The sequence below is a fragment of the Biomphalaria glabrata genome, chromosome 1 (genome assembly GCF_947242115.1).
Source record: "Biomphalaria glabrata chromosome 1, xgBioGlab47.1, whole genome shotgun sequence".
Classification (NCBI taxonomy): domain Eukaryota; kingdom Metazoa; phylum Mollusca; class Gastropoda; family Planorbidae; genus Biomphalaria; species Biomphalaria glabrata.
This window is the reverse complement of record NC_074711.1, coordinates 80,031,445-80,059,078: the sequence shown is the minus strand read 5'-3', so window position 1 is coordinate 80,059,078 and position 27,634 is coordinate 80,031,445. Positions and strand designations below refer to the sequence as shown.

Here is a 27,634-nt window from a genome sequence, read left to right as displayed (position 1 = left end):
AGAAAATACAGACCCAAACTCACTACAAGTCCACTTAAGGGAACTGCATAAGAGCTACGGAGATTGTGGCACCATTTACAATGACGGATCCAAAATAGCTGGAAAGGTCTCATGTGCCTGTTCTTTTCAGAACAAAACAATCTCCAGTAGACTTTCCGATGGATGCTCCATCTTTACGGCCGAATTACATGCAATATCCCTTGCACTCATGGCCGTAAAAGCATCAGACAGGAGAGAATTTCTCATATGCTCCGACTCCAAATTTGCATTGCTTGCTTTGGGGCGGATGAAGACTCACATTTTATTGGTACGTAAGATCCTAAAGCTTTTAGACCAAATAACAACTGACCATAGAGTTGTCACCTTCATCTGGATTCCCTCCCATGTGGGCATAGAGGGAATCGAAAAGGCAGACAGAGAAGCAAAGAGAGCCCTAAATCAAGCTGCGTCAGGGACCCAAATTCCCTGCTCGGGCACGAAACAGAGTATTGCCTCTGCTGCCTATCGAGAGTGGCAGGATTGGTTGGAGGTTGAGACCCACAGCAAACTCACACAGATTGTGGCAGATGTCAGTTGGCGACCCACATCTAAAAGTCTGACAAGGCGTAGAAGCACGACCATGTCCAGACTTAGGATTTGCCACACTTACATCACACACTCCTTGGTACTGAAGAGAGAGGAGCCTCAATTTTGTGAGTACTGTGACTCTTGTTTCACCGTGGAACATATCCTCATTGATTGCCCCAGATACCAGGATGTTAGGATAGTAGGATATGCAACTTAAAAACATCGTTTGATAATGCCGATATTAGGACGGTACTGGGCTTTGTCCGGGAGGTGGGATTGTCTGCGAATGTTTGATCTGTGATAGGGCAAAGAAATTGTGAATATATAATATTTACAAAAGATTTTTATTAAATTAATAAACTTTTACTATTTTTACTATCTTAACTGGTGAATGGACCTTGTTTTTTGATGACTTGACTGTATAAAGTTTAGCTCTTGCGATATGAAAGGAGTATAACCCTTGAGGGATTATTTACATGACATGGCCTCAATTGTGCCGATGTGCTAAAAACCCGGATACAACAAAAAGGTATTTATTTTTAGGTTTTCCGCCACGTATTAAAATCTTCAATACTTTCGTCTTTTGTTTCCCCTTCAGACCAAAGAGCTTTCTATTGGAGGATCTGCTTCCATGTATGAACATCTTAACAATACACACACAACACACGCAATACACTCATTGAAATAAATCAATCGTGCTGGATATTGTATATATGCATGTTGCTCTACGCGAAGTTTTCATAAGATTACCATACACTTAGGGCGGCAGGTGCAGATGACAAGGAACAAAAGATTGGAGGATTTTTAGAGCGATTTCATGTAAGCCTTTTTTTTAAATCTAAACGTTACATTTATTTTTGTAGTTATTTTTTTTTTTATAATGAATTGTTTTCAAAACATAACTAGCCTTTCGAGCAATCTCCCGTGCGGATCATTAAGTCGTCTGCAAATTTCATTTTTATTTCTAACACGATGCTTAACAAAAGCAATAAAAAGACAATACGATGCTAAGGGTTATAGATTTGGTCAATGTTCCCCAGAGCAGGGTCTTTTACCGCTAAGTCTTAAGAGTTAGGAAAAGTTCTGCTTTCAAGTTCTTGATATCTATGCATGCATGCAGTTGATGTAAATCAAATCTGTTTCTATGGCCGACGGCTATCGAGGGTATAATGGGGCTATCCCATCGACCAACCGCTTTTACTTCCTGAGCGTAAATCAGATACCCATTAAAATTGAGTGGACTTATGACACCATTGGTAACCTTTAATCTATACTGGGACTCGAAATCATTCAGCCTGAGTGTCAGGACTTAAAATATTATTAAGTAATACAAATGTATTAACGTGTGTATTATTAAAAATAATTAATTTCAATTACCATATGATTTAATGATATTTCTACAATGAAAATGATATATGATCAATGATAATAATAAAAAAAATATAATTGCATATAGTATGATGTGAGAATTCAATACTTATACTTATAGTAAAATTTTAGTAAATACCTAAGTATTTAAAAATAAACAAGAATAATTCACCTTAACTTCTAAGGTTCAGTAATAGTGTCGACACAGTGACAATCTTTCAAGACAACAACTGGCAATACATGTAGATCTATATTCCAGCCAAGAAACTGTTCACCGACGATCCATAAGTAAAAGTTTATAGTAGCATCAAAAACTCACAACTTCACAAAGCACCACCAGGTCTGGATATAGCAATCCGCAATCTGGAATCTGGAACCTCAGACTCGAACCTCAGTCCCGAAACTTGAGACGAAAACCTCAGACAGGCAACCTGAGATGAAAACCTCAGTCCTGTAACCTAAAACTGAGACTTGAAACTGAGACTTGAAACTTGACACTGAGACTGAAACTTCACACTGAGACTGAAATCCTATAGAAAGATAAAGAACAGATTCTTCTAATCTATATACAAAATACGAATACGATCGAATCCATATACTAAATTAACTATACAATATGAAATAAAACTCACCCTAAACAGGGGTCAAGATATTCCTTTAAAATATCTACCAAGGACAACGATAAGGCTATCCAATATCAGATTCCAGGAGAAATCAAGAGCTGACCAAAATATAGCTTGCTTCAGTCTATCAACATGACGTGAATGCACCAGACGAGCTAAGACAATTTACGTCATAAAAAATTATGACGAAGCGACAAGGGGAGATCAGCTACTATACCTAATTAAAATAACGCAAATTGCGTCATCAAGAGTTGATGAAAGCTGCGCTATTAAATAAAGAACAATTTTACTAAGCAACTAATTCAATAAGTTCGACACTTAGCTCTTTGCCACCACGCCCCATATGATTTTCTATTATTAAGAGATTATTTAGCAACGCATGATTTAGCTTTGTTTACACATTAGAATAATAGTTTCTCAAATAAAACCTAAAAATGCTATATTTAAAATCAACGTTGAAAGCAATGTACATGAATTCTTTTCATTTCAAAACTACAGGTAGATATATGAACCAGCATGCATTTTTTTGCGAGAAATTATCTACAGATTCTTCTGTTTGGTTTCGTTCTGATTTGTACCTTCTACGGTTGGCGAAAACTAGGCTACAGCCTATTGCAGGGCATGTTTGATGCCAGAAGCCCCTCAGCTATCATCGACAACGACAAACTGATGAAATGGCAACTGGAAGGGAAGGTCCATCGCGAGCTTGGAGGTGATCGACACGGTGAGAACATAAGCATGCAGTCATGTTAAGAGCAAGACCTTTTTTTTTTTTCATTTAGATTGAGTAGTTCAATGCAAGTTCAATAGAAGAGGGATTTCTCAACCTCAAAAATCCCCCTTTTTTTAAGCCCATGTCCCTACCGTTCCGACGACGGTGGATGTAATTTTTACATTTTAATTATATTTATATATTCTTTGAATAATTTTTGGTAGCCAAACCCATGCATTATGTTGCCAAGGCTGATAAAAAAGCTGCGGATTAGTAATCAGCGTAACGCCATTCTTTCTAATCTGTTGCCAAAATTGTTGTAAGTTAATTGTGAACTACAACACTCCCTTGTAAATATTGAAATATATGTATCTATCATTCCTAGTCTCTTTAAATAACGGGGATTTGAATATACAAATTTCACATAAGAAATCTGTACATGCACTCGCATGGGCGCCCGCAGGATTTTTTGCAGGGGGGTGCAAGCTGCCACCCATGGCTAAAAGTCGCATCCTCAACTTTCTTGTTATAGTATTAAAGAAAAGAACTGCCCTCCTCCCATTCGACTTGTATACAGTACCTGATCGATATTAAATGAGCAGTAAATTTTGTTTTTCATGAAATTAAAAAGATAAGAAACTAAATACTTGAACAAAGTATTTACTGTACACATTGTTATATTGATACGTCAGGCCCGTGCTTGCCTACGTTCGATCAAACAAAAACCGCAAATGTTGACTGGGGTTGCAGAAACTCAATAACTTTATTAATGAATTTTTTTTAGTCGCGATGGACAAGCTGGCGATGAGCGCTTATCACGCAGTTCTGATATTCTTCTTTGCATTGCAGAGCTAGCATCGTTTTATGATGAAGACAAAAAACAAGTTGGACTGACCATTATTATTGCTCGTAAAGCGAGACGTAATAAAATTGAGACTTAAAGCTCGAATAGATTCGTATTTTTCAGTTCATTGTGTCTCACACAAATGAGGTAAATTTAGCAACAACGCTATCGCTAGGGACAGTTACGGAAAAAAGAATGCTAGCCATCACGGGGAAGCCATGACCAAGTAGTTTGTCCATGTCTAGACTGTACAATGACATTAGACACATGCATCACGTCTCTCTGAAATACAAGGAACTAAACCAATGAAGTCGAATACAATCGCAATCAACAAACCAAACACTCAAGGAAATCTGCTCAGTGCAGGAGATATCTACAGTTTCCTCACTAAAATACCCAACAAATGCAGTTAATTCAAAATGCTGCAGCTCGTATTTTATTTGGATTCTAGCTGCTGCCGGTGCTCCATTGATCTAAATCAACGTTTTGACTCGAACGATGTCATGTGAAGAACTTTCTAGTATCTCCTCTATTGTAAACTGGTGGACGTGTTTAACCTGCAGTTTTATCGAGCACTGACACTGACAGCAACTCCGAAAGACTCTTTAATTTTGTTCAAAGAAAATATAACATTTATGACATCGAAAGATCATTGGCAATAAAAAATATTCTGAACTAAAGATAAAAAAATATATAATTGTGGCATTTTACGTCACGAGACGCTGTTTTCACTTTGCAACTTTTTGTGTGACTAAAGCGGCCAATCCTTTGTACTTTCACTCTTCTTTCTACTACTATTGTGTATGGCATTTGCAATCTGGGACACTTCCTTTATGCTTGTTCTTCATGTGGATTCAGTGCCAGTTTTCCCCAGCGGTTAGTGTCGTTTTTGAAGAGTTTTATGTCACGTTTGCATACATCAGTATACCCTAGTAGTGGACGACCACCGGATCTCCTGCCTTCTGTTAAATCACCATACAGAATGTCTTGTGAAAGTCGACCTTGTGACATTCATAATAACTATAGCTATGTGCAAATATAAACAAATCGTCACGACTAACATAATATAGAATATGTGACATCCTTTATATAGCGAAGAATTGCAAGCCTAGAATAAATCGTACACGGTCGGACATGAACTACAGATTTGCCTATTCTAGTTACAATAATAACATATCTTTACAACTGTACGTCAGTGGAAGCAGTACTTGTCAAGTTACTACACTTTATAATAGTCCAATGATAGGCCTTTAGATTTAGACTTAGAAGACGATGCGCAAAGTTTTCCTGAACATTAAATTATTAAAATTTTGAATCAATTATTCATGGACACCCACAGAGGGGTACATGGTGGTGCACTTGCACCCCCCCCCCCTGGATTCTGATTACATCTACACTTACGCAATTAAAAAAAAACAGATCTGGAAGATGTATTTCATTATAAAATATAAAAAAATGTCTAAAACGTGGCTACTCAGAATTTAGAGGCCCGCACGTACATGGTTGGCCATCTATTTCATACGCCTAGGTTAATCTACTCATTTCTACTACTACATTAACCAGTGGAAGCACGACTTGTTCAGTTGCTACTTAGAAGTGAATTGATTTGATGGTACGAAAAAATGGCTAGAATTTGGATTCTCAGAATCCAAGTGCACCCCCTTGCACCCCCCTGCGGGCGCCCATGTGCACTCGTATAGCATGACCTGTTTAAAAGTATATGAATTAATCTAATGCTCAAACCTGGTCTGTTTACTTCAAGGGCAAGCTATAAGCATGAAAGTAGCGCTATATAAAAGCTATAATTAAATTTAAGTTAAATGTATGTGTCTTTCTTAGACTCACTAAGTCAATTTTGTAGACGTCTCTAACAACTTTGACCTTTAAAGACTTTAAGACTCTTTTCATCAAAGTACCAAAGTTGGGAGGCGCGGTTGCTGAGTGGTAAAGGGGTCCCGGGTTGGAATCCAGGTGAGGAATGTTTTGTTTTTTTTATTTCCGGATCTTTAGGACGCCACCCAGCTCTATTTGGTACCTGACATTAGTTGGAGAAAACTAAAGGCGGTCGGTCATTGTGCTGGCCTCATGACACCCTCGTTAAATGTTGGCCAAAGTAACAGATGACCTTTAGATTATCTACCCTATAAATCGCAAGGTCTTTACTTTTTAATACTATATTAGCAATGTGTAATTTACAGACTTATATTTTCAAACTGCACACATATTTTTAATAATGTTAAAAGTATAGTTTTCGTTTATTTGCTAGTTTGAAATCTGGGACTGATGTCAACAGAACTGATTCTAAGCTCACGGTTGCAAGTTTTGTCATTACAACTTTCAGGACTCTCCAATAGTGACAGAAGAGCTGACTGACGGACAGACAGACAACTCAAAGCTAATCTACTGCTTTACTTTCGAGAAATGTAGAAATAAACTTTTCTTTTGTGTTACAGATAATACTATCGTTTCCCGGAAACCAAAGGATAAGGTCAAGGTCAAAGTTCTTGTTTGGGTCATGACTAGTCCAATGAACTTACAGACCAAAGCCAAGGCCGTCAAAGAGACCTGGGGTAAACACTGTGACAAGGTGATCTTTTTCAGGTAATTAAATAACCAATGTGGCTGAATTGCTGTTACTTGGTTCGTTGAAGATGTTAAACCAGACTCGCAGACATTACAGAGCTCCCCCTGAGTATCTGACATAAGACACTAATTGTAATTTAATTTATAGTGCGCTGTTAACAAACGTAATGTAGGCACAAGGTTGCTATGACAACAAAAGACATAAACACGAGAATTCAAATGACAAAGTAATCCACACAAAAAAATGAGCAGCTAGGTCTTAATGTTCTTCTTGAATGTAATGTAGCATTTTGTCTGTCTGAGATCAATGCGAAGCGAGTTCCAAACCTTTGGTCCGTGTACTGAAATGGCCCTTAAACCGTGATTTTTAAGGGAGAAACGTTGTATCACTAGAAGCGTTGAGCCCTTGGAGTGCAGGGCTCTCTGAGGGACATATGGTGGTGATCATGTCACTAGAGTACAAGGACATTTCTTTGTTGTAGATGCCCTGATGACAAAGTGGGGGCCACCTTGTAGTCGAGTCTTGCATTCACTGGAAGGCAATGGAACATACTCAAGAGAGCAGTAGCAGGATCATGTCTTTCTTTTTCCTAGGACTGTTCATGCTGCGTTGTTCTGAATTCGCTACAACTTGGCGATTTTGTCACCTGGTCAACTTGCCAGCACGACGTTGTAGTAGTCAAGGCGGGAAAGTAGGAAAAGTATGAATTTCACGGCTAGCTGTTTTTTGTTGACTCCCTTGTCAAATAAAGGGGGGGGGGGTGCGGTGGTTGAGTGGTAAAGCGCTTGGCTTACAAATCTAGAGTCCTGGGTTCGAATCTCGGTGAAGACTGGGATTTTGAGTTTCTAAATTTTTATTGCGCCTCTGAATTCACCCAACTCTAATGGGTACCTGACTTTAGATTGGAGGAAGTAAAGGCGGCTGGTCGTTGTGCTGGCCATATGAAACCCTTCTCGTTAACAGTTAGCCAATGAAACAGATGACCTTAACATCATCTGCCATATAGACCGTGAGCTCAAAAAAGGGGAACGGTCTGATTTGGTCTAATCTTCGCAGCTGCAGATAGAGACCCTGGCACGGCTGACTTGTGTAAGTGGAAAGAGAAGAGAGGAGTCAAAGAAAACTCCAAGATAGCGAAGTGCATGGACGAAAGGAAACTTGCACTTTGAGCTCAATAATGATTTTGTACTCTCTCCAATTGTCATGTTGTTTTGAGTGTTACATTGAATGACTGCTTTCTTATCTTTCTTCATATTGAGTTCATGCTAATCCATCACATGGCTGACCCTTGTATCATTTCCTAACCGCTGTTGATTCTTAGGCACTGCTTAAAATAAACCCAATGGCGACTTTGCTTTCAAGGATAAATAAAAATGTGCATAATTATGATCTAATCAACGGAATATTTTCAAACTTGCTTTGTTGGTTGTGATCAATATTTCCATCTGTTGTTTTTTTTTTTAAAGATTTGACTTGTAATGGTTATTTTACTCTTTCTCTCCTAACTGACGATACCAGCGTTGATTCCACCAGAATGTGGTAAATAATTACGGAGAGAAAGAGTTAAACAGTATATCACGTTTCCAACAGCAGGGGAGGATTGGCTATATAGACATTCGTGCCATAGCACGGTGACCTTACGCCCAATGAGTCGGTAGTGTTGCGGCCGAACTGGCCACTTTGAAATGTAAGTTTTGTGAGCGATTTAAAATATGCTCTCATTACTGGGGGCTATTGGAGCGCCGTGATAGGCACGTGCTTTGGCTTTTATAAATGATCTTTTTACAAACTTGATCTAACTAACCTAACACATAATGTAACAGCCTCTACCCCTCCTGCTTAGCTTCATTCTTTTATACACACAATAAGATGAACAAAACAAAAATCGATACAACTAGCGAAACGAAGCCTATTCAGTAATTTTTAAGGGTTCTTTAAAAAATTCGATTTAGTGTGAACATACAGGTGGTGGAAGTGTTTTGAGATGCTGACTTGAGACATAGTGTAGTTACATGTAGTCACATTCGTTTTATACACAATTTAAATCGAGTCCTTCTGATGAATTGAGAACTGTATTGATGATCGCAAACTGAAATCCGTCTGTGCCTTTCAGACAGCAATGCCAAACCTCGGCTGTTCCAACACTCGGTTAAGTCTCGATAAGACGGATGTAACGCTACGAGGGCCTAAATAGTAACTGTCCTTTTATTTCCCTATGCGGTATTTCGTTATGCGGTATTTCATTATGCGGTATTTCGTTATGCAGTATTTCATCATGCGGTTTTCGTTATGCGGTATTTCATCATGCGGTATTTCGTTATGCGGTATTTCATAATGCGGTATTTCGTTATGCGGTATTTCATCATGCGGTATTTCGTTATGCGGTATTTCGTTATGCGGTATTTCATAATGCGGTATTTCGTTATGCGGTATTTCATAATGCAGTATTTCGTTATGCGGTATTTCATAATGCGGTATTTCGTTATGCGGTATTTCATCATGCGGTATTTCATCATGCGGTATTTCGTTATGCGGTATTTCATCATGCGGTATTTCATCATGCGGTATTTCGTTATGCGGTATTTCATCATGCGGTATTTCATCATGCGGTATTTCATCATGCGGTATTTCGTTATACGGTATTTTATCATGCGGTATTTCGTTATACGGTATTTTATCATGCGGTATTTTATCATGCGGTATTTCATTATGCGGTATTTCGTTATGCGGTACTTTATCATGCGGTATTTCATTATGCGGTATTTTTTTCATCATGCGGTATTTCATCATGCGGTATTTCATCATGCGGTATTTCACCATGCGGTATTTCATTATGCGGTATTTTATCATGCGGTATTTCATCATGCGGTATTTCATCATGCGGTATTTCATCATGCGGTATTTCGTTATGCGGTATTTTATCATGCGGTATTTCATTATGCGTTTTTTTTTTCATCATGCGGTATTTCATCATGCGGTATTTCATCATGCGGTATTTCATCATGCGGTATTTCGTTATGCGGTATTTTATCATGCGGTATTTCATTATGCGGTATTTTATCATGCGGTATTTTGTTATGCGGTATTTTTTTTCATCATGCGGTATTTCATCATGCGGTATTTCATCATGCGGTATTTCGTTATGCGGTATTTTATCATGCGGTATTTCGTTATGCGGTATTTTTTTTCATCATGCGGTATTTCATCATGCGGTATTTCATCATGCGGTATTTGGTTATGCGGTATTTTATCATGCGGTATTTCGTTATGCGGTATTTCGTTATGCGGTATTTCATCATGCGGTATTTCGTTATGCGGTATTTCGTTATGCGGTATTTCGTTATGCGGTATTTCGTTATGCGGTATTTCGTTATGCGGTATTTCATTAGGCGGTATTTCGTTACCAGTTTTAAATTAGCTCCTCTACGTCTAGTCACTAGAGAATTTCGAAAATATTCTAATTTCCAACTGTCCAAAAAAAAAAAAAAATAATAAAAAAAAATAAATTAATAAGGTTTTCCCACCATCTATCTAAATCTAGACAATAATAGCTAGAGTCTATAACGGAAATCTGTTGTTATAACTCAGTATCGACTGGACGGTGTTGAAGGGTATCGTACTAGTCACAGGTTTCTACTGGTCTATAGTTTCACTCTTTCCGAAATGTCCTTCCACGTGTACGTTACAGTACTGGGTTCGTTACTGACGGAGACTTAGATCCTCCTGTGCAACAAAGCATTAGGGCGACATCCCAGTGGTGGCCTAAGCTGATCTGTATCTACAGGTACTACAAGTATTACAGATACAACAGGTATTACAGGTATTACATATACTACAGGTATTACATATACTACAGGTATTACATATACTAAAGGTATTACATATACTACAGGTATTACATATACTACAGGTATTACATATACTACAGGTAGGTTAATACAGGTATTAGAGGTAACACAGGTATTACGAGCATGGGCGTAGCCAGGATTTTTTTTCGGGGGGGGGGGGGTTGGATTTTTCTATCGACCCCCCCCCCCCCCGCGAAAAAAATAATTTATATGTATTTATGTGTGTGTGTGCGTACATAATCTTTATTACATTCTGACCCTTCATTCTTTCGGAAGACGTTTATTGTGCCCTAGAATAGGTTCTTCCATGAGTTAGTGGAAAAATTGTACATTCCCCGCCGTTACCAGCAAGGGGGTCTGGGGGAGCGCAAGGAGCTCCCCCAGCGCGGGGCTAAGCCCCGCCGCCAAGCACTATTTCTGGTATTGAAAGCCATCAAAATGCATATTCTGAGGTATCTACACTGCATTTTCCTGCTATTAAATAGTTTTATTTCAAAAACCTAATGTGCTATTCTTACTGACTTAGACCCTCCTGCGCCGTTCGGAACATTTGACGTCAAGCTGTTTCCATAAAAATCTGTCACTGGTAATGTCTGAAGCCTCTTCCCACCTGCCATGAGGAGCTCCATGAATGAGTGACGTCAAGTTGTACTAGGATATCATTACAACTCTTCTTATGCGTAATTCTTTTTGTCGGAGAACATGTCCCGCAAACCTCATGCGTTGCTCTCTCACAATCTTACTAAGGGGTCGACTCACAGTTCGGCATAGGATTTCCTTGATTTAGACCCGATCTCTATAACTGACTCCTAAAATCTGTCTTAGCCATCTTTGTTGAGCCACATTTAGTGTTTTTCGGCAGATGACTATTCACTGCAGTTTATTAATGGAGCCCTGCCACTGGTAAAAATGTGTAACCTCTCTTGAATACGCTCTTGGAATTAAGTGACTGTAGTTTGCTTTAGATTTTATATCGAAAAGAGAAGTTTTATCGTCAAAATCATCTGTTGGGGGTTTTCCACCTCAAAATGCTCTGTAGGGATTTTAAACTTTAAAAAAAAAGCCATCTGTAGAAGAGGGGTTTAAACTCAAAACCCCCGATTGGATTGGCTACGCTCAAATAATTTTAGTATGTAATTTGCTTTTATTTATATTGAAGAGGTACTTTTTAGCTTCCAACTCCACTGGAGGGGAGTTTAAACTCAAAACCCCCGATTGGATTGGCTACGCTCAAATAATTTTAGTATGTAATTTGCTTTTATTTATATTGAAGAGGTACTTTTTAGCTTCCAACTCCACTGGAGGGGAGTTTAAACTCAAAACCCCCGATTGGATTGGCTACGCTCAAATAATTTTAGTATGTAATTTGCTTTTATTTATATTGAAGAGGTACTTTTTAGCTTCCAACTCCACTGGAGGGGAGTTTAAACTCAAAACCCCTTTGACTACACTCATAACATTTTGAGTGTATAATTTGCTTTGTTTTTATTATTAAAGAGGTATTTTTTTTTACCTTCAAAACCAGCTGAAGTGGGGTTTAAACTCAAAACTGAGTCAAAACCCATTTAGCTACGCTCATAACGTTTTGAGTGCGTAATTAGTTTTTTTTTTTTTAATATATTGAAGAGGGGATTTATCGTAAATTTTAGAGGGGGTTTTAAAATCAAAATCTTAGTTAACTGTGCTCTTGGAATTTGGGGATTTTCGTTTGCATTTTTTTTTTGTTTAATTTTATAGAAGAGGGGGAGTTAAATGCAAAAACCGCAGGTAGGGGGTTTAAAACTCAAAAACCCTCTTAGGGGGTTTTAAACTCAAAACCCCAGGTAGGGTTTTTTAAACTCGAACTCCTCTGGTAGGGGTTTTAAACTCGAACCCCCCTTTTAAGTTTTTTTTTTACTCGAACCCCCCTGGGGGGGGGGTTTAAACTCAAAACTCCCTGGTAGGGGGTTTTAAACTCAAAACCCCTTTAGTTTAGCTGGGGAAAATGATGGTTTAGTATTAAAATCTCCCCTAAAATAAACAAAATCAATGCAAAAAATCAGTCACTAAATTCCTGGGGGGGGGGGAATTTCATTTCGGGGGGGAGGAGTTTGACCCCCCAACCCCCCCCCCCCCCGGCTACGCCCATGATTACGAGTACTACAGGTATTACAAGTACTAAAGGTTTTATAAGTACTACAGGTAAGTTAATAGGTTGCCTGAATCAGCCAGGAAATCAAATAACAGCTCTAAAATCTCTAATTAACATGCACATCACAAGGATACGGGTGGGATGTCATTGGTTTCTTTGACTGAAACTCTCTGATCGAAGCAGGACGTTTTGGCGCCGCCGTTTTGGCGCCGCCGTTTTGGCCCGCCGTTTTAGCGCGAAGGTCGTTTTGGCGCGAGCCGTTTTGGCGACGGGACGTTTTGGCGCGAAATACATTATGTACGTTTATTGTATTATTTCTTTTAAAAGAATAATTCATATCTATGTTTTGCATGAGTGTTTGTGTTAAGACATATTTTTCCCGTACTAAATGTAAATTTGTTTAACTCTACCTGCGTCAATGCGATATGTGTCACCCAAATCACCCCTACCCAATCTCAAAATATATCTTTTCAAAGTATTTTAGTGTCGTAAATTTGTTTGTATCTATTGTCGCCCAGAGTGTTTGTTTATATTTGTGGATTCACGTTAGAGTTTGTACTGACCACATTTCGTGTCTTGATCTTAACTATGTGTGGAGTTATTGTCGTCATTCAGCGTAATAGAGCTTTAGATGTTAACATGGTTTTTGTTAAATTAAAGTGTGACACTTACCTAGTTCGTATATTACACTAATGTCAAATAAAAAAAATCTTTTGGAAAGAAATCCAAAAATGTCATCCAGTGCGATTAGCAGAACTCACATATAGCATGTCATTACCATTCTGGAATCTGACTTATTATAGGCCTATATTCAGGAAATAAGCAAAACCTTTATAATTAAAAAAAAAACCAACAATTCGTTCAACGGTGTTAAAATTCATACTATACATAAAATATTATGGTAGAGTGAAATAAACATTGTTATAAAAGCTACGTGCTTATTAAATTATCGTCAAATGATATCTCGCGCCAAAACGTCCCGTCGCCAAAACGGCTAGCGCCAAAACGTCCCGTCGCCAAAACGGCGGGGCCAAAACGGCGGCGCCAAAACGTCACGTACCGCTCTCTGATTTAGAAGACTTAGTTTCTACAGATCAGCATGGCTGTAGAGTACGCATTAAGTACCTTGTCCAAAATGTTTCTGCACATTGAACTTGGTTAGGAGTTCATTCAGTTCATTCTACTACGTTTACGCCTATTCGTAAACATTTCAAATTTGTAAGTTATGACCCCTTAGTTTTAGGTATACATTGTATCTTGAATACATAGTCTTCAGTACTAAAGTGTCTCTAAATTTGGTGATTTTACTATTGTGTTCTAGTCACATGTGAATAGTCGGTTTTGTTTTTTTTTAAATAAATCTCATAGTTCTATTCTTCTAGTCTTTTCTTTGTGTTTCTTTGCTTAAATGTCAATGTTTTTTTTAAGTTTTATGCTTAAGCTAAAAAATTTCACATTTAGTAATAGAATTTGTCATCTCAGTTAATAGATCATTGCGCTAATAACGCGACTGTCGTCGGTTCGATCCGCATACAGACCAATTTTGTTATTTTATTTTTAAATTAAAAAAAAATGAATGTTTTTTTTTTCCATATAAATTGAACATGAAGAAGAAACTGATGAAAAAGAAATTACTTTTCATGTTACCATCTCAGTTCAGAGACAGACCAAAACTTCCCAACCATTGGTCTAAATGTGTCTGAAGGACGCAATCACTTGACGGCCAAGACGATGCAAGGATTCCGCTATGTCTACGATCACTTCTTCAATGACTTTGATTGGTTTATGAAGGTGAGTTCTTTCCACATACACACCAAATGGCGGCGTTTTCCATGCTGACTGCCTGAGCATTCAAACTAGCTTCATAATATTTCAGATAAAGGGGGAGGGGAAAGGGTTATCTGAGAGAAGGTTTCCGTGCTGCCTTTTCAAAAGCAATTTTTTAAAAAGTTGCTCGAGTCTGAATTCGAACTAGAAGTTTCGAGTCTCAAAAATAGAAGTCCGACATGCTATCCACTAAGCAATCCAAGTACTTATAAAAAAAGAAGTTATATATTGTTATTCTCAAATTTTTAGCCAACGCCCTAATTCTCTGCACGAGGCTTATATCCCCTTTTGTTGTTGGCCTCCTTCAGTCGTAGAACGACTCTGGTTCATCTCGAACACTTTGTCACGTGGCTGTGGGGCCCTATTTTGAGGAGACACTCCGTCCACAAATAGGCTAAATCAGGTTAAGGTGACTTTCTCTTTGGTGGTAGAGGAGCTGGCCATTTAGTTTGTAAAGTACGCCCATTGCACGTGCCCAGTTTAAGAGTGGAGCTCCTCTTTTTTCCCTTCATGTCGACTGGTACATTGGCTTTGTGCCTGCTTTTCAGATTTTGTCCTATCCTCGTGTACCCAAACGAGGAAGACAGGCTTGACGGGACAGCACCTTATTGGCTGGGGGCTGCCCAGCTTGAGGCGGGTGGTAGTTGCCCATTGAAATCCTAGGATCCCTTCCACCGACGAAAGTGGCCCCTGGCGCCCTGCTCTACGTCAATTGAGCATTTGAGCTTATAACCGTTGACTGCCACTTCCCGTGTTTGGCCGATGCCAAAGGCGAAGCTGGAATGTCCTCTCCAGGTTAGCCAAGTAATGTCTATATAAAACAAAATTAATTAATTAATCACGACTAATTGGTTATTTTTTTCGAATTATGCTTCTTTCAGTTGTCTTCGACAATGAACAATTGTGGAGTTGATCCGATAAAGGGAAGTGCAAGAAATAACGAGACACAATTCAGACCGACAGACAGACGGACAAAAAGGGTGCGATATAAGCTTTGTAAAAAATGATTCATTTCGATTTAAAATAAAAAAAAGGCTTCAATAAATTAATTTAAATAAAACATTAAATGATTCGCTTTCAGAAGACAAAAAAAAAAAAACAACATTTGTCGCACCTATACGTACCAAGCTACAAAATATGAAATCAGACTTTCACTTTCTAGTTGTTTAAGACCTAAACGCGACAGACGTACGTACGGAAAGAGTACACAAACCAAAGTTGGCATTTCTCCTTTCGGGGGCCGCGGCAAAAAAAAAAAGCGATAATGGGTTATCGTTTCAAAAATAACATTTGTACTACAAATAATAATAACAAAATAAGATAATATATACGACACTTCTTTTTCAGGCTGATGACGACACTTATGTAATTCCCGAAAATTTGAGGTACTTTCTATCTGACCAGAACACAAGTAAACCTATTTTCTTTGGTCACTATTTCAAGAACATCGTTAAACAAGGCTATTTCAGGTCAACCCTAAGTATCTATCTATTTATATAATCTGTCTCTGTCTGTCTTTCTTTATGCGAACGCCGGCATGGACAGTATAGAGGGACTTCTTATGGTCCGAGAGTTACGCTGGGTAGGGCACGTATCCCGTATGGGAGACGAACGTATGCCAAAGGCTGTCTTTTTTTGGTGAGCTAAAAGGTGGTCGACGTAACAGAGGCGCCCCACGGAAACGCTTCAAAGACCAGCTTAGGCGTCAACTTTCCTTGGCTGACATAGAAGAGAGCACCTGGTTGCATGCGGCCTCAGAACGAGACAGCTGGAGGTCACTCACGAAGGCCTCGGGATACCAAAAGAAAATCCGCTGCCGAGGACAAATGCAGACGGCGAAAAGAAAATCTAAATCGACCACCTGCAGACAATGGTTATGCTTGCCCTGGGTGTGGCAAAATATGTAGGTCACAGCTGGGGCTGCGCAGCCACGGAAAATACAATCTTCGGACTCGAAGACTAGCTTTATTCAGGGACAATTTTATATTGTAGATAGTTAAAATGTAAGCAATAATCACACGTTTCGATGTATTTTTATCCACACTATTTCCGAGCAAAATTCGCGAAATTATTGATTTTATTAATAAAACTGCTTGGTTTAAAAAAAAAAACAACAAAAAAAACAACAGAATAATGAAAGTCAAGATTCACTTGAAGAGAAGCTTTTTCAAAGAGTGAAATAATCATTTTAAAATTTTTAAAGTTACTTGAACCGGAATAGGGAGACAAACGAGAGAGAGATAGAGAGAGAGAGAGAGAGAGAGAGAGAGAGAGAGAGAGAGAGAGAGAGAGAAAGAAACAGGACATAAAGAAAGAGGTAATAGAAGTATCAGGGAAATAAAGAAAAAGAGCAAAGATAGGGAGATATACAGAAATGGAGGTCAGGGAGAGAATCAGAGAAGGAGAGTGAGAGAGGGAGAGGGAGAGAGAGAGAGAATATTATAAAGGGTTGCGAGAAAGAGAGAGATGAAAGAAGAAGAAAAGAGCAAATAGAGAGAAAAAAAAAAGAAATGAGGATAAAGAAAGAAGGAGAAGACGGTAGAGAAAGGAGAGATGGGAGTAGAACGAGAGGATGAGGTTGTAACATTTGTCTTTGCAAACTTTTGTGTTGTTTTTTTTTTTTACTTTGTTATTTCGTCGCTCATTGTTTTAGTGATACAAACAAATCTCATGGAATGTTTCCTTTACAGTGGAGGCGGAGGCTACGTCTTAAGTAAAGAGGCTTTGAGGCGCTTTGGTGAGAGAGGCAAAGACCCCAAGCTATGTCGTCAGGATGGGGGCGCCGAGGACGTTGAGATTGGGATCTGCATGCAGAACTTTGGCGTCAAGGCAGGAAACAGCACAGACGCCCTAGGCAGGACGCGATTCCACTGTTTGACCCCAGAAGTCCATCTGTTAGGACCGTATCCTAAGTGGTACTTTGAATATGTTGGAAAGCACGCTAAATGGGTTAGTACTGTCTTGATCTAACAATAGTCAAAAATATTATTTTAGATAAGTTGTTTTTTTTAAATTGTATTATTAACGTTTAGAGGCGCCCCCCCCCCTCATTTAATATAAAAAGTCTGTTTTTCAAAAATAAATTTAATTATCTGAACTTAAGAATGGCCTTTAAGATTGAGGAATAGTTTTGTACGTCACCAGCCTATATAATTAGTCTTACCTGACGCACACTAAGCCAGTCTAGTTTGGGTTGATTTTAAACTAAAATCTTCTTCCTTATCTTAAAGTTTGCTGAGAATTTTTTTTACCGTCATCATTCTCACACACACACACGCACGCACCTACCTTTTTATCTATATCTATTTATATATCAAATATAGCTTTGTGTGTGTAGAGTTTGATTAATATATCAGAAAACTTTTAAACTATGTTGTGGCTCTTCCGCCGTGTCAAATACAAACAATGAAATAAACAGGAGGTAACCTTCAAACACCGGCGACATTCCAAAACAATCAAGAAATGTAGTCGACGCTGATGTTGGTCTACAAATATGTTTACTGATCAAGAAGGGAATCGTCCGATGTCAGCTATGTCCGTAAACTACTTCTTATTCTTGCTGTGATATGAAAAGCGTCTTCTCTCTATCAAATCCTAGAGCGTTCTTACTTTTTAACAAACTTTACGTCACTTGTCGCTAAGTAAAACTTTCCTCCTATTCCCGAAACAAATAACTAAATCCTAATCATGTCATAACAACTATTTTTGAAGCTAGGTAAAAATACAGTTTTGAGTTTCAAAAATGTGACATAACATTTCTTTAATTTTTTTTTGTCTCAAGGGCACTGAAAGTATCAGCGACTACGCCATCAGCTTCCATTACGTAGATCCAAAGAAAATGTACATGTTGGAGTTCTACCTCTACCACCTGCGACTTTCCGAACAGCAGAAATTGATCGAAAACAAGAGATGACTTCAGACTGTTAAAGAGACGTCACATTTGAGTGAAAAATTAAGTCTAGAAAATCAAGCAACAGAAATTCTAATACAGTGTTCTCTCGTCACTTTACGGATTAGCTATATCGAATATAGAGTTTGTTTATTGCAATATTATTACTGTACAGTACTAGTTGTTTTTTTTTTCTTTTATGGCCTTTTACTATTTTGAGAATTTTTCACGGGGTCGAAAAACAAAAGTAATTCTGGCTAATGGGCCACACCGGAAAAGCTCCACCAAACCGAAGAATGGGTTAGGGTAGGCGGGGGGGGGGGGAGAGACATCTAGTTGCAACATGATGTAATAAATTGGTTTAAATATAAATAATGAATATATATATATATATATATATATATATATATATATATATATATATATATATATATATATATATATATATATATATATATATTTTAAGAGAAAGTAAGTCATTCATACAAGTGTTCTGTGAATTTTCAATAAAAAAAGAAATATTTCTTATCTGCTTCTATGTATGTATTGAGATATAAGCTTTTAAAAAACTTTAGTTAATTTAAGAACTTTTTGAGATCGATGATATATAGGCCTATAAAGTACGGTATTTTACGAAAGTTAGCTGTGTTTTAGACATGTTCTAAACCTAACAGTATAAAGTAGCTGTGTCTCAGACATGTTCTAAATCTAACAGTATAAAGTAGCTGTGTCTCAGACATGTTCTAAAGCTAACAGTATAAAGTAGCTGTGTCTCAGACATGTTCTAAATCTAACAGTATAACGTAGCTGTGTCTCAGACATGTTCTAAACCTGACAGTATAAAGAAGCTGTGTCTCAGCCATGTTCTAAACCTGACAGTATAAAGTATGCTGTGTCTCAGACATGTTCTAAATCTAACAGTATAAAGTAGCTGCGTCTCAGACATGTTCTAAACCTAACAGTATAAAGTAGCTGTGTTTCAGACATGTTCTAAAGCTAACAGTATAAAGTAGCTGTGTCTCAGACATGTTCTAAACCTAACAGTATAAAGTAGCTGTGTTTCAGACATGTTCTAAAGCTGACAGTATAAAGTATGCTGTGTCTCAGACATGTTCTAAAGCTAACAGTATAAAGTAGCTGTGTCTCAGACATGTTCTAAAGCTGACAGTATAAAGTAGCTGTGTCTCAGACATGTTCTAAAGCTAACAGTATAAAGTAGCTGTGTCTCAGACATGTTCTAAACCTGACAGTATAAAGTAGCTGTGTCTCAGACATGTTCTAAACCTGACAGTATAAAGTAGCTGTGTCTCAGACATGTTCTAAACCTGACAGTATAAAGTAGCTGTGTCTCAGACATGTTCTAAACCTGACAGTATAAAGTAGCTGTGTCTCAGACATGTTCTAAACCTGACAGTATAAAGTATTCTGTGTCTCAGACATGTTCTAAACCTGACAGTATAAAGTATGCTGTGTCTCAGACATGTTCTAAACCTAACAGTATAAAGTAGCTGTGTCTCAGACATGTTCTAAACCTGACAGTATAAAGTATTCTGTGTCTCAGACATGTTCTAAACCTGACAGTATAAAGTATGCTGTGTCTCAGACATGTTCTAAACCTAACAGTATAAAGTAGCTGTGTCTCAGACATGTTCTAAACCTAACAGTATAAAGTAGCTGTGTCTCAGACATGTTCTAAACCTAACAGTATAAAGTAGCTGTGTCTCAGACATGTTCTAAACCTAACAGTATAAAGTAACTGTGTCTCAGACATGTTCTAAACCTAACAGTATAAAGTAGCTGTGTCTCAGTGTTGTAAGTATCGTAGGTAGAAGGAAAAAGGAATATATTCTTATAAATGTGCTAAGCCTGTAACTTTATTTTACTCTGCCAGTCACTTTACTTACCTCTGCTTGTAACTAGAAACTTCTAGGGCATACTGAAAGTCTTCAATATGTTAAGGATGTATGTTATGAAAATAATTTCTGCTTTTTTCCCGATAGGGGGCACTGTAATTATATTCAAGTGCTACAAGTTTTCTTGTTTAATATTGAGGTAAGTCATAGTTGCCTGCTCCTTAAGTTTTAATTTTTTTTTATAGTCTGGATGGCGCTCTGTAAACAATAAATAAAAATTTAAAGAGAAAAGAAAGAGAAATCGATATGGAAAAGGTGGGGGACGCTGTAATGGAACCTACGCCAGACAATGAAAAGCAGAAGATGTAGAAATATCTAGATGTCAAGGAAGCTAAATTAAAATGTCCTTATAGCAAAAATGGAAACCAAAAATGAAATACTAAGTAAAAGTCTGTTTGTTTAAACGCTCCATTTTCTCACAGTTAATATGTATTGCCACTTTCACGATTTTGTAGTGAAGAACTAAATGCCCATCAAAGTCATTACTTGATTAATGTATTATAGTATGAATGTTAAATGATTAATGTATTGTAGTATAAATATTAAATGATTAATGTATTATAGTATAAATTCTGTTTCTGTGGTTTTTCTTACAATAAATTATCAATTCAACTTCTCTAGCGCTTATATCACAAAATATTTCAAATTTCATATCATATAACATACGTTGTTTTTTTTTGTTTTTGTTTTTTTGTTAAATAAAATTAATTCTGAAAGGGAGAGCATTAAGTAACAAGAAAATCTTTAACAAAGTCAAGCATACTTATTCCCCTTTTTTGTTTAACCCTCACAGCGCAAAAACTGTTAGAACGTCAATGATTCTGGATCAAAATACCGGGCATAACCGGTGCATGAAGTCAAGTTTTAAAAGCAAAATTAACAATATGTAAATAAACAATGTAAGGCAAAGTATATATTCATAATGTGGTACGTAGTTTGAATACAACGGTGATCAAATTTAAATGTGTACACATTTCACAATCAAACAGAGTCAAACAGGCAAATGTCATTTTGAATACATATTTATATCAAGCAATTTTAAACTTCTTTGTCTGTCTGTCTGTCTGTTGAAAATGTTTTACATGTTAACTCTCCCAACTCCCATTCTCCGATCAAGTTGAAACTTTGCACAATTATTCATTGTCGATGACAATACGAATCAACAAATAACAAGGTTACAAAGACGGTTTGTGTGGAAACACAAACTCAGAATCGGCCCACGAAGTGGTCCACCCAGGCAGGTAAAAAGGCAGGTTTTAATATTTTCAGAAAGAACATCAGAATGGTGTCTTATAATGAATATCTAATTGATCTAATTGTTTTGTAAAGGGTCATGCTATTATTCAGATCCTCAAGAAAAAAAGTTAAGTGTGCTATTTACTCCTTTTGCACGTGATAATATGAAACCTACTAATCATTTTTTTTTTAAATTATGTCCAACTTATATGCATACTAAATAGAATTTTTCTCTTTAAAAAAAAGAAAACTTGTTTTTCTTTAAATTTAGTAGTTAGTATGACAGAACTTACAGAACAAAGCAATAAAAATGTAATAAAAAAAAGTTTTTGACAAAAAATCTAAAACCATTTACAAATATATGTTGAAAATATGGTAAATGGACAACTCCCCTTCTAAAGAGCCTCCCATGTTTGTTACTATTAATAGTGAAAAGTTGTAAAAGTGGTGTATTTTTATGAAAAAAAAAAGCAAACTGCTTGCATTTGTGATTTAAAAAATTAGATTTTTCGCTTTCAGAAAAGAAAAAAGTAGCCGTTGCATCAGAACTTTGTATGGTCTAAAATATTATGGTTTCAGATTTTCACTATCTTTTCTATTTTATGAGATCTAAACGGGACGGACGGACACATGGACAGACATTCCACACAAAACTAATAGCGTCTTTTCACCTTTCAGGGGGCCGCTAAAAATTAACTAATTAGTTAAACAATTAGCCGTAATTAATTACTTTTGTTTTCTATGGAAAATGTACTAAGCTAATGGGAGATAAGACTTACAATAAAGAGTGGTATGGCAGCGATTGAACGGTGCTCTCCCCTTTGAGAACAGCAGAAGAGTAAATGTCGCAAAAACCAGGAGACTATATTTTTTATTGATTCAAAATTAGTGATGCAATTTAATTCAATACAAGCCAGGTTTTTAAAAAAGTATTTTTTAAAAATTAATTTGCTTTCTCGTTAATAATGATTTAAAATGGCTGTTTAAAGCTATCACGCAAAGTTATGTAACTAAACTTTGAAGAAATAAATCATTGTGCGCAATTTAAAGAAACATTTCAAGTGAAAACGAACTTATTAAATAAACTTTGCTTGTCTAATGAAGATTCTGAGATAAACAATTTGCTTGTCTAATGAAGATTCTGAGATAAACAATTTGCTTGTCTAATGAAGATTCTGAGATAAACAATTTGCTTGTTTCATGAAGATTCTGAGATAAACAATTTGCTTGTCTAATGAAGATTCTGAGATAAACAATTTGCTTGTTTCATGAAGATTCTGAGATAAACAATTTGCTTGTTTCATGAAGATTCTGAGATAAACAATTTGCTTGTTTCATGAAGATTCTGAGATAAACAATTTGCTTGTTTCATGAAGATTCTGAGATAAACAATTTGCTTGTTTCATGAAGATTCTGAGATAAACAATTTGCTTGTTTCATGAAGATTCTGAGATAAACAATTTGCTTGTTTCATGAAGATTCTGAGATAAACAGTTTGCTTGTCTAATGAAGATTCTGAGATAAACAGTTTGCTTGTCTAATGAAGATTCTGAGATAAACAGTTTGCTTGTCTAATGAAGATTCTGAGATAAACAGTTTGCTTGTCTAATGAAGATTCTGATATAAACAGTTTGCTTGTCTAATGAAGATTCTGAGATAAACAGTTTGCTTGTCTAATGAAGATTCTGAGATAAAAAAAATGTGCTTGTCTAATGAAGATTCTGAGATAAACAGTTTGCTTGTTTAATGAAGATTCTGAGATTAAAAAATGTGCTTGTTTAATGAAGATTCTGAGATAAAAAAAATGTGCTTGTCTAATGAAGATTCTGAGATAAACAGTTTGCTTGTCTAATGAAGATTCTGAGATTAAAAAATGTGCTTGTCTAATGAAGATTCTGATATAAACAGTTTGCTTGTCTAATGAAGATTCTGATATAAACAGTTTGCTTGTCTAATGAAGATTCTGATATAAACAGTTTGCTTGTCTAATGAAGATTCTGATATAAACAGTTTGTTTGTCTAATGAAGATTCTGAGATTAAAAAATGTGCTTGTCTAATGAAGATTCTGATATAAACAGTTTGATTGTCTAATGAAGATTCTGATATAAACAGTTTGCTTGTCTAATGAAGATTCTGATATAAACGATTTGTTTGTCTAATGAAGATTCTGAGATTAAAAAATTTGCTTGTCTAATGAAGATACTGAGATAAACAGTTTGCTTGTCTAATGAAGATTCTGAGATAAACAGTTTGCTTGTCTAATGAAGATTCTGAGATAAACAGTTTGCTTGTCTAATGAAGATTCTGATATAAACAGTTTGCTTGTCTAATGAAGATTCTGATATAAACAGTTTGCTTGTCTAATGAAGATACTGAGATAAACAATTTGCTTGTTTAATGAAGATTCTGATATAAACAGTTTGCTTGTCTAATGAAGATTCTGAGATAAACGATTTGTTTGTCTAATGAAGATTCTGAGATAAACGATTTGTTTGTCTAATGAAGATTCTGATATAAACAATTTGCTTGTCTAATAAAGATTCTGAGATTAAAAAATTTGCTTGTCTAATGAAGATTCTGAGATTAAAAAATTTGCTTGTCTAATGAAGATTCTGAGATTAAAAAATTTGCTTGTCTAATGAAGATTCTGAGATTAAAAAATTTGCTTGTCTAATGAAGATTCTGAGATAAACAATTTGCTTGTCTAATGAAGATTCTGATATAAACAGTTTGCTTGTTTAATGAAGATTCTGAGATAAACGATTTGTTTGTCTAATGAAGATTCTGAGATTAAAAAATTTGCTTGTCTAATGAAGATACTGAGATAAACAATTTGCTTGTTTAATGAAGATTCTGATATAAACAGTTTGCTTGTCTAATGAAGATTCTGAGATAAACGATTTGTTTGTCTAATGAAGATTCTGAGATAAACGATTTGTTTGTCTAATGAAGATTCTGATATAAACAATTTGCTTGTCTAATAAAGATTCTGAGATTTAAAAATTTGCTTGTCTAATGAAGATTCTGAGATTAAAAAATTTGCTTGTCTAATGAAGATTCTGAGATTAAAAAATTTGCTTATCTAATGAAGATTCTGAGATAAACAGTTTGCTTGTTTAATGAAGATTCTGATATAAACAGTTTGCTTGTCTAATGAAGATTCTGAGATTAAAAAATTTGCTTGTCTAATGAAGATTCTGAGATAAACAATTTGCTTGTCTAATGAAGATTCTGAGATAAACAGTTTGCTTGTCTAATGAAGATTCTGATCTAAACAGTTTGCTTGTTTAATAAAGATTCTGATATAAACAGTTTGCTTGTCTTATAAAGATTCTGAGATAAAAAAATGTGCTTGTCTAATGAAGATTCTGAGATAAACAGTTTGATTGTGTAATGAAGATTCTGATATAAACAGTTTGCTTGTTTAATGAAGTTTCTGATATAAACAATTTGCTTGTAGGTCAGGTTAATGAAAAAGAATGACAGAAAGAAGCAGTGTATATAACATAAAATAAGCTTTAAAAAAAAAGTAAAGTACACCTTTTCAGACCTTGCGATCTGCCTTTGGCGGACAGTACTAAAGAGGGTGTCATGTGTCCAGCACAACAAACAACCGCCTTTACTTTCCCCAACTTGTGTCAGGTACCCATCAGAGTTGGGGGGACTCAGGTACGTCCTACCTGTACCGAAATTCAATTCCTGCTATTACCGAGATTCGAACCTGAGACATCTCGGTTAGGAAGACAAGTTCTTTACAACTCAGCCACTCAGAAATGTAAAGAGGTCAGGTCAGTACAACCTATCCGTGAAGTCTATATACAAGCTTGTAAGAGGATCTGTAACTGTAAGAACTGTCAATTAGAGTTTGGTCATTGTTTTAGCACTGTTAAAATCTCTGATTTGTAAAAGAAACGCAGTGCATAGTTTTTACAAAGCTTATACCAACCCACTCTGTCTGTCTGGTAAAAAGTTTGAACACGTTATTTCTCCCACACCAATTCTCGGATCACTTTGAAACTTTGCAAAGCTATTCTTTGGCAAAGACAATACATGAATCAATGACAAAAATAAATCAATTAGTCAATTAATTACTAGTAATTAATTTATATTTTACCGACAAGGACACTTAATTCTTCGGTATTCAGAGATTTGGATACATATTTAGGGTTTTGTCCCCGTATATAATTGAACACGTTCTACATTTTAGGATCAAGATGAAATTTTAAACAATATTTGATTGTACCTAACAAATCATGAATCAATTAACAATTAACCACTTAGTTTTTTATTTATTAATAATTAATTCTTTTGTTTGGTATCGAAAAGCAAAATAACTTCTACATTATCTAGATATATAGCTGCCAATTCGAAGTTATTCCTCTTAGATCACTTTTTTTTTTTTTTCTAAACGAACGAGTGTAGACTTAAGAAATACCTAATGAAAGCTGACCAGAGAGTAATCAATTGAGTTTTGTTTCAGCGACCTTCTCGTGCACTGACATGTGAACTCTAGGAATAATTTAGAACGACACAAGGTTCAGCCTCATTTGGCGCTCAGTTTAATGGTCCATAGAGGCAGCCGTCTCCATCGCTGTAGCACCGCGACGCTGAGGTTACCAGTGGAATGCCAAATGTGTCTACTCGCATCACGCGTCCTCTATTAGATCAACTGTTTTTATGACCTGTTTGTGTGATGGTAGAATTCTAATGCTGTTCTCTTCAGCGTGTCTTGTTTACAAGTCTGATAGCTTACAAACTGAATGCCTCAGTAAGAACATACACAAATACAAGAGAAAGAATTAAAATAGAAAAAGTTAATATTGGAGCTGCTATGTTCATTTTAGCATAATATTTCACTAGTCATTAATAAAAATAAAAAGTATAAGGCTTGTCTTCGAGTCCGCAGATTAATGAGGAATGCAGTATTTTCCATCGCTACGCAGCCCCAGTTGTGACCTACATATTTTGCCACATCTTATGCAGTCATAACCATTGTCAGCAGGTGGTCGATATAGATGTTCTTTTCGCCACCTATATCTGTCCTCGGCAACGGATTTTCTAATGGTCCCAAATGTGCATCCGCAGCCTTTGTAAGTCACCTCCAGGTGCTCTTTTCTATGTCAGTTTAAACAAGATGGCGCCTAAGCTGGTCTTTGAAGCGTTTCCGTGGGGGCACCTCTGTTACGTCGACCACCTTCTAGCTCACCAAAAAAAAAAAAGGACAGCTTTTGACATACGTTCGTCCCCCATACGGGATACGTGCCCTGCCCAGCGTAATTAGCCATTAACAGAGTTGAAAAGAATATTTTTTTAGAACACACTTATTAAATGAAAAGAAAAAAAATATCGCAACAGTTCCAAACCATGTTAAATAATAACACATCCACACCCTTTATATCATTTAGCTCTATTAGTCTTGTATTTTGTTATGCTGGCCACATGACATCCTCGTTAAACTTGGGCCACAGAAACATATAACCTGCTCCAACGGGTACTTAATTATTTTTTGTTTTAGTCATTTATTTGTGATTTTAACTGTAAAATTCTTCCCCCTCCCCCCTTTTCCCCCAACAAATAAAAAAAGTGTCAATGCAGTCGAGGCAGCTGTCTGTTGACTAGAAGTCGCTGAGATTGTTTTGTTGTCTCCCTTTCCATCCTACTCTACTGGCGTCGTACTTTCAGAGCGCTCTAAGGGAGAGAACAAAGTTTGGTTTAATAATAACACTGAGGGAAAAAAATGCTAATGGGAATTCTTGACGCTTACTTTTCACTCACAGTGACAAACATTCTTCCGACACAGTGGCAAACAAAAAAAAGGAGGGCATATTGTGTGTGTGTGTGTGTGTGTGTGTAAAAGTGCTTAAAGCTCATTTCGAAATTAACATTAGAACATTCTCTCTCTCTCTCTCTTTCTCACTCTCTCTCTCTCTGTCTGCCCCCCCCCTCTCTCCTCGCCAGATTATCTTTTACTATTGAACATTCTCCTTAAACATATTTGCCTATAATTTTTCCATTAAAAACTTTTAAAATGATAATAGAAAATGTCGCTTCTTTATTTCCCACAGTATTTACTTCATCTCCAGCAGAAGGC

The 27,634-nt window shown here is 36.6% G+C and overlaps 1 protein-coding gene across 2 annotated transcripts; it reads left to right on the top strand.

Moving 5' to 3' along the window:
• The first annotated feature begins 671 nt into the window (after positions 1–671).
• LOC106064835 (glycoprotein-N-acetylgalactosamine 3-beta-galactosyltransferase 1-like) lies at positions 672–18,748 on the top strand. 2 transcript variants are annotated; one of them, XM_013223460.2, is made up of 7 exons: positions 672–1,386; positions 3,057–3,282; positions 6,568–6,715; positions 14,333–14,468; positions 15,852–15,973; positions 17,195–17,453; positions 18,286–18,745. In XM_013223460.2, exons 2-7 carry the CDS (start codon positions 3,075–3,077, stop codon positions 18,415–18,417), a joined length of 1,005 nt encoding a protein of 334 aa, XP_013078914.2. In that variant the 5' UTR covers positions 672–1,386; positions 3,057–3,074; the 3' UTR covers positions 18,418–18,745. The 2 variants fall into 2 exon arrangements, with proteins under 2 accessions (XP_013078914.2, XP_055873744.1); XM_056017769.1 differs by lacking the exons at positions 672–1,386; positions 3,057–3,282 and adding an exon at positions 4,884–4,990 and having other exon boundaries at positions 18,286–18,748.
• The last annotated feature ends 8,886 nt before the right edge of the window (positions 18,749–27,634 follow it).

What these genes read in the sequence shown, in the direction of transcription:
- LOC106064835 (XM_013223460.2), top strand. Translation starts at nt 3,075, where the DNA reads ATGCATTTTTTTGCGAGAAATTATCTACAGATTCTTCTGTTTGGTTTC. An exon ending in GCTTGGAGGTGATCGACACG is followed by an intron (nt 3,283 to 6,567) that starts GTGAGAACATAA and finishes TTTGTGTTACAG; the next exon opens with ATAATACTATCGTTTCCCGG. An exon ending in GACAAGGTGATCTTTTTCAG is followed by an intron (nt 6,716 to 14,332) that starts GTAATTAAATAA and finishes TTACCATCTCAG; the next exon opens with TTCAGAGACAGACCAAAACT.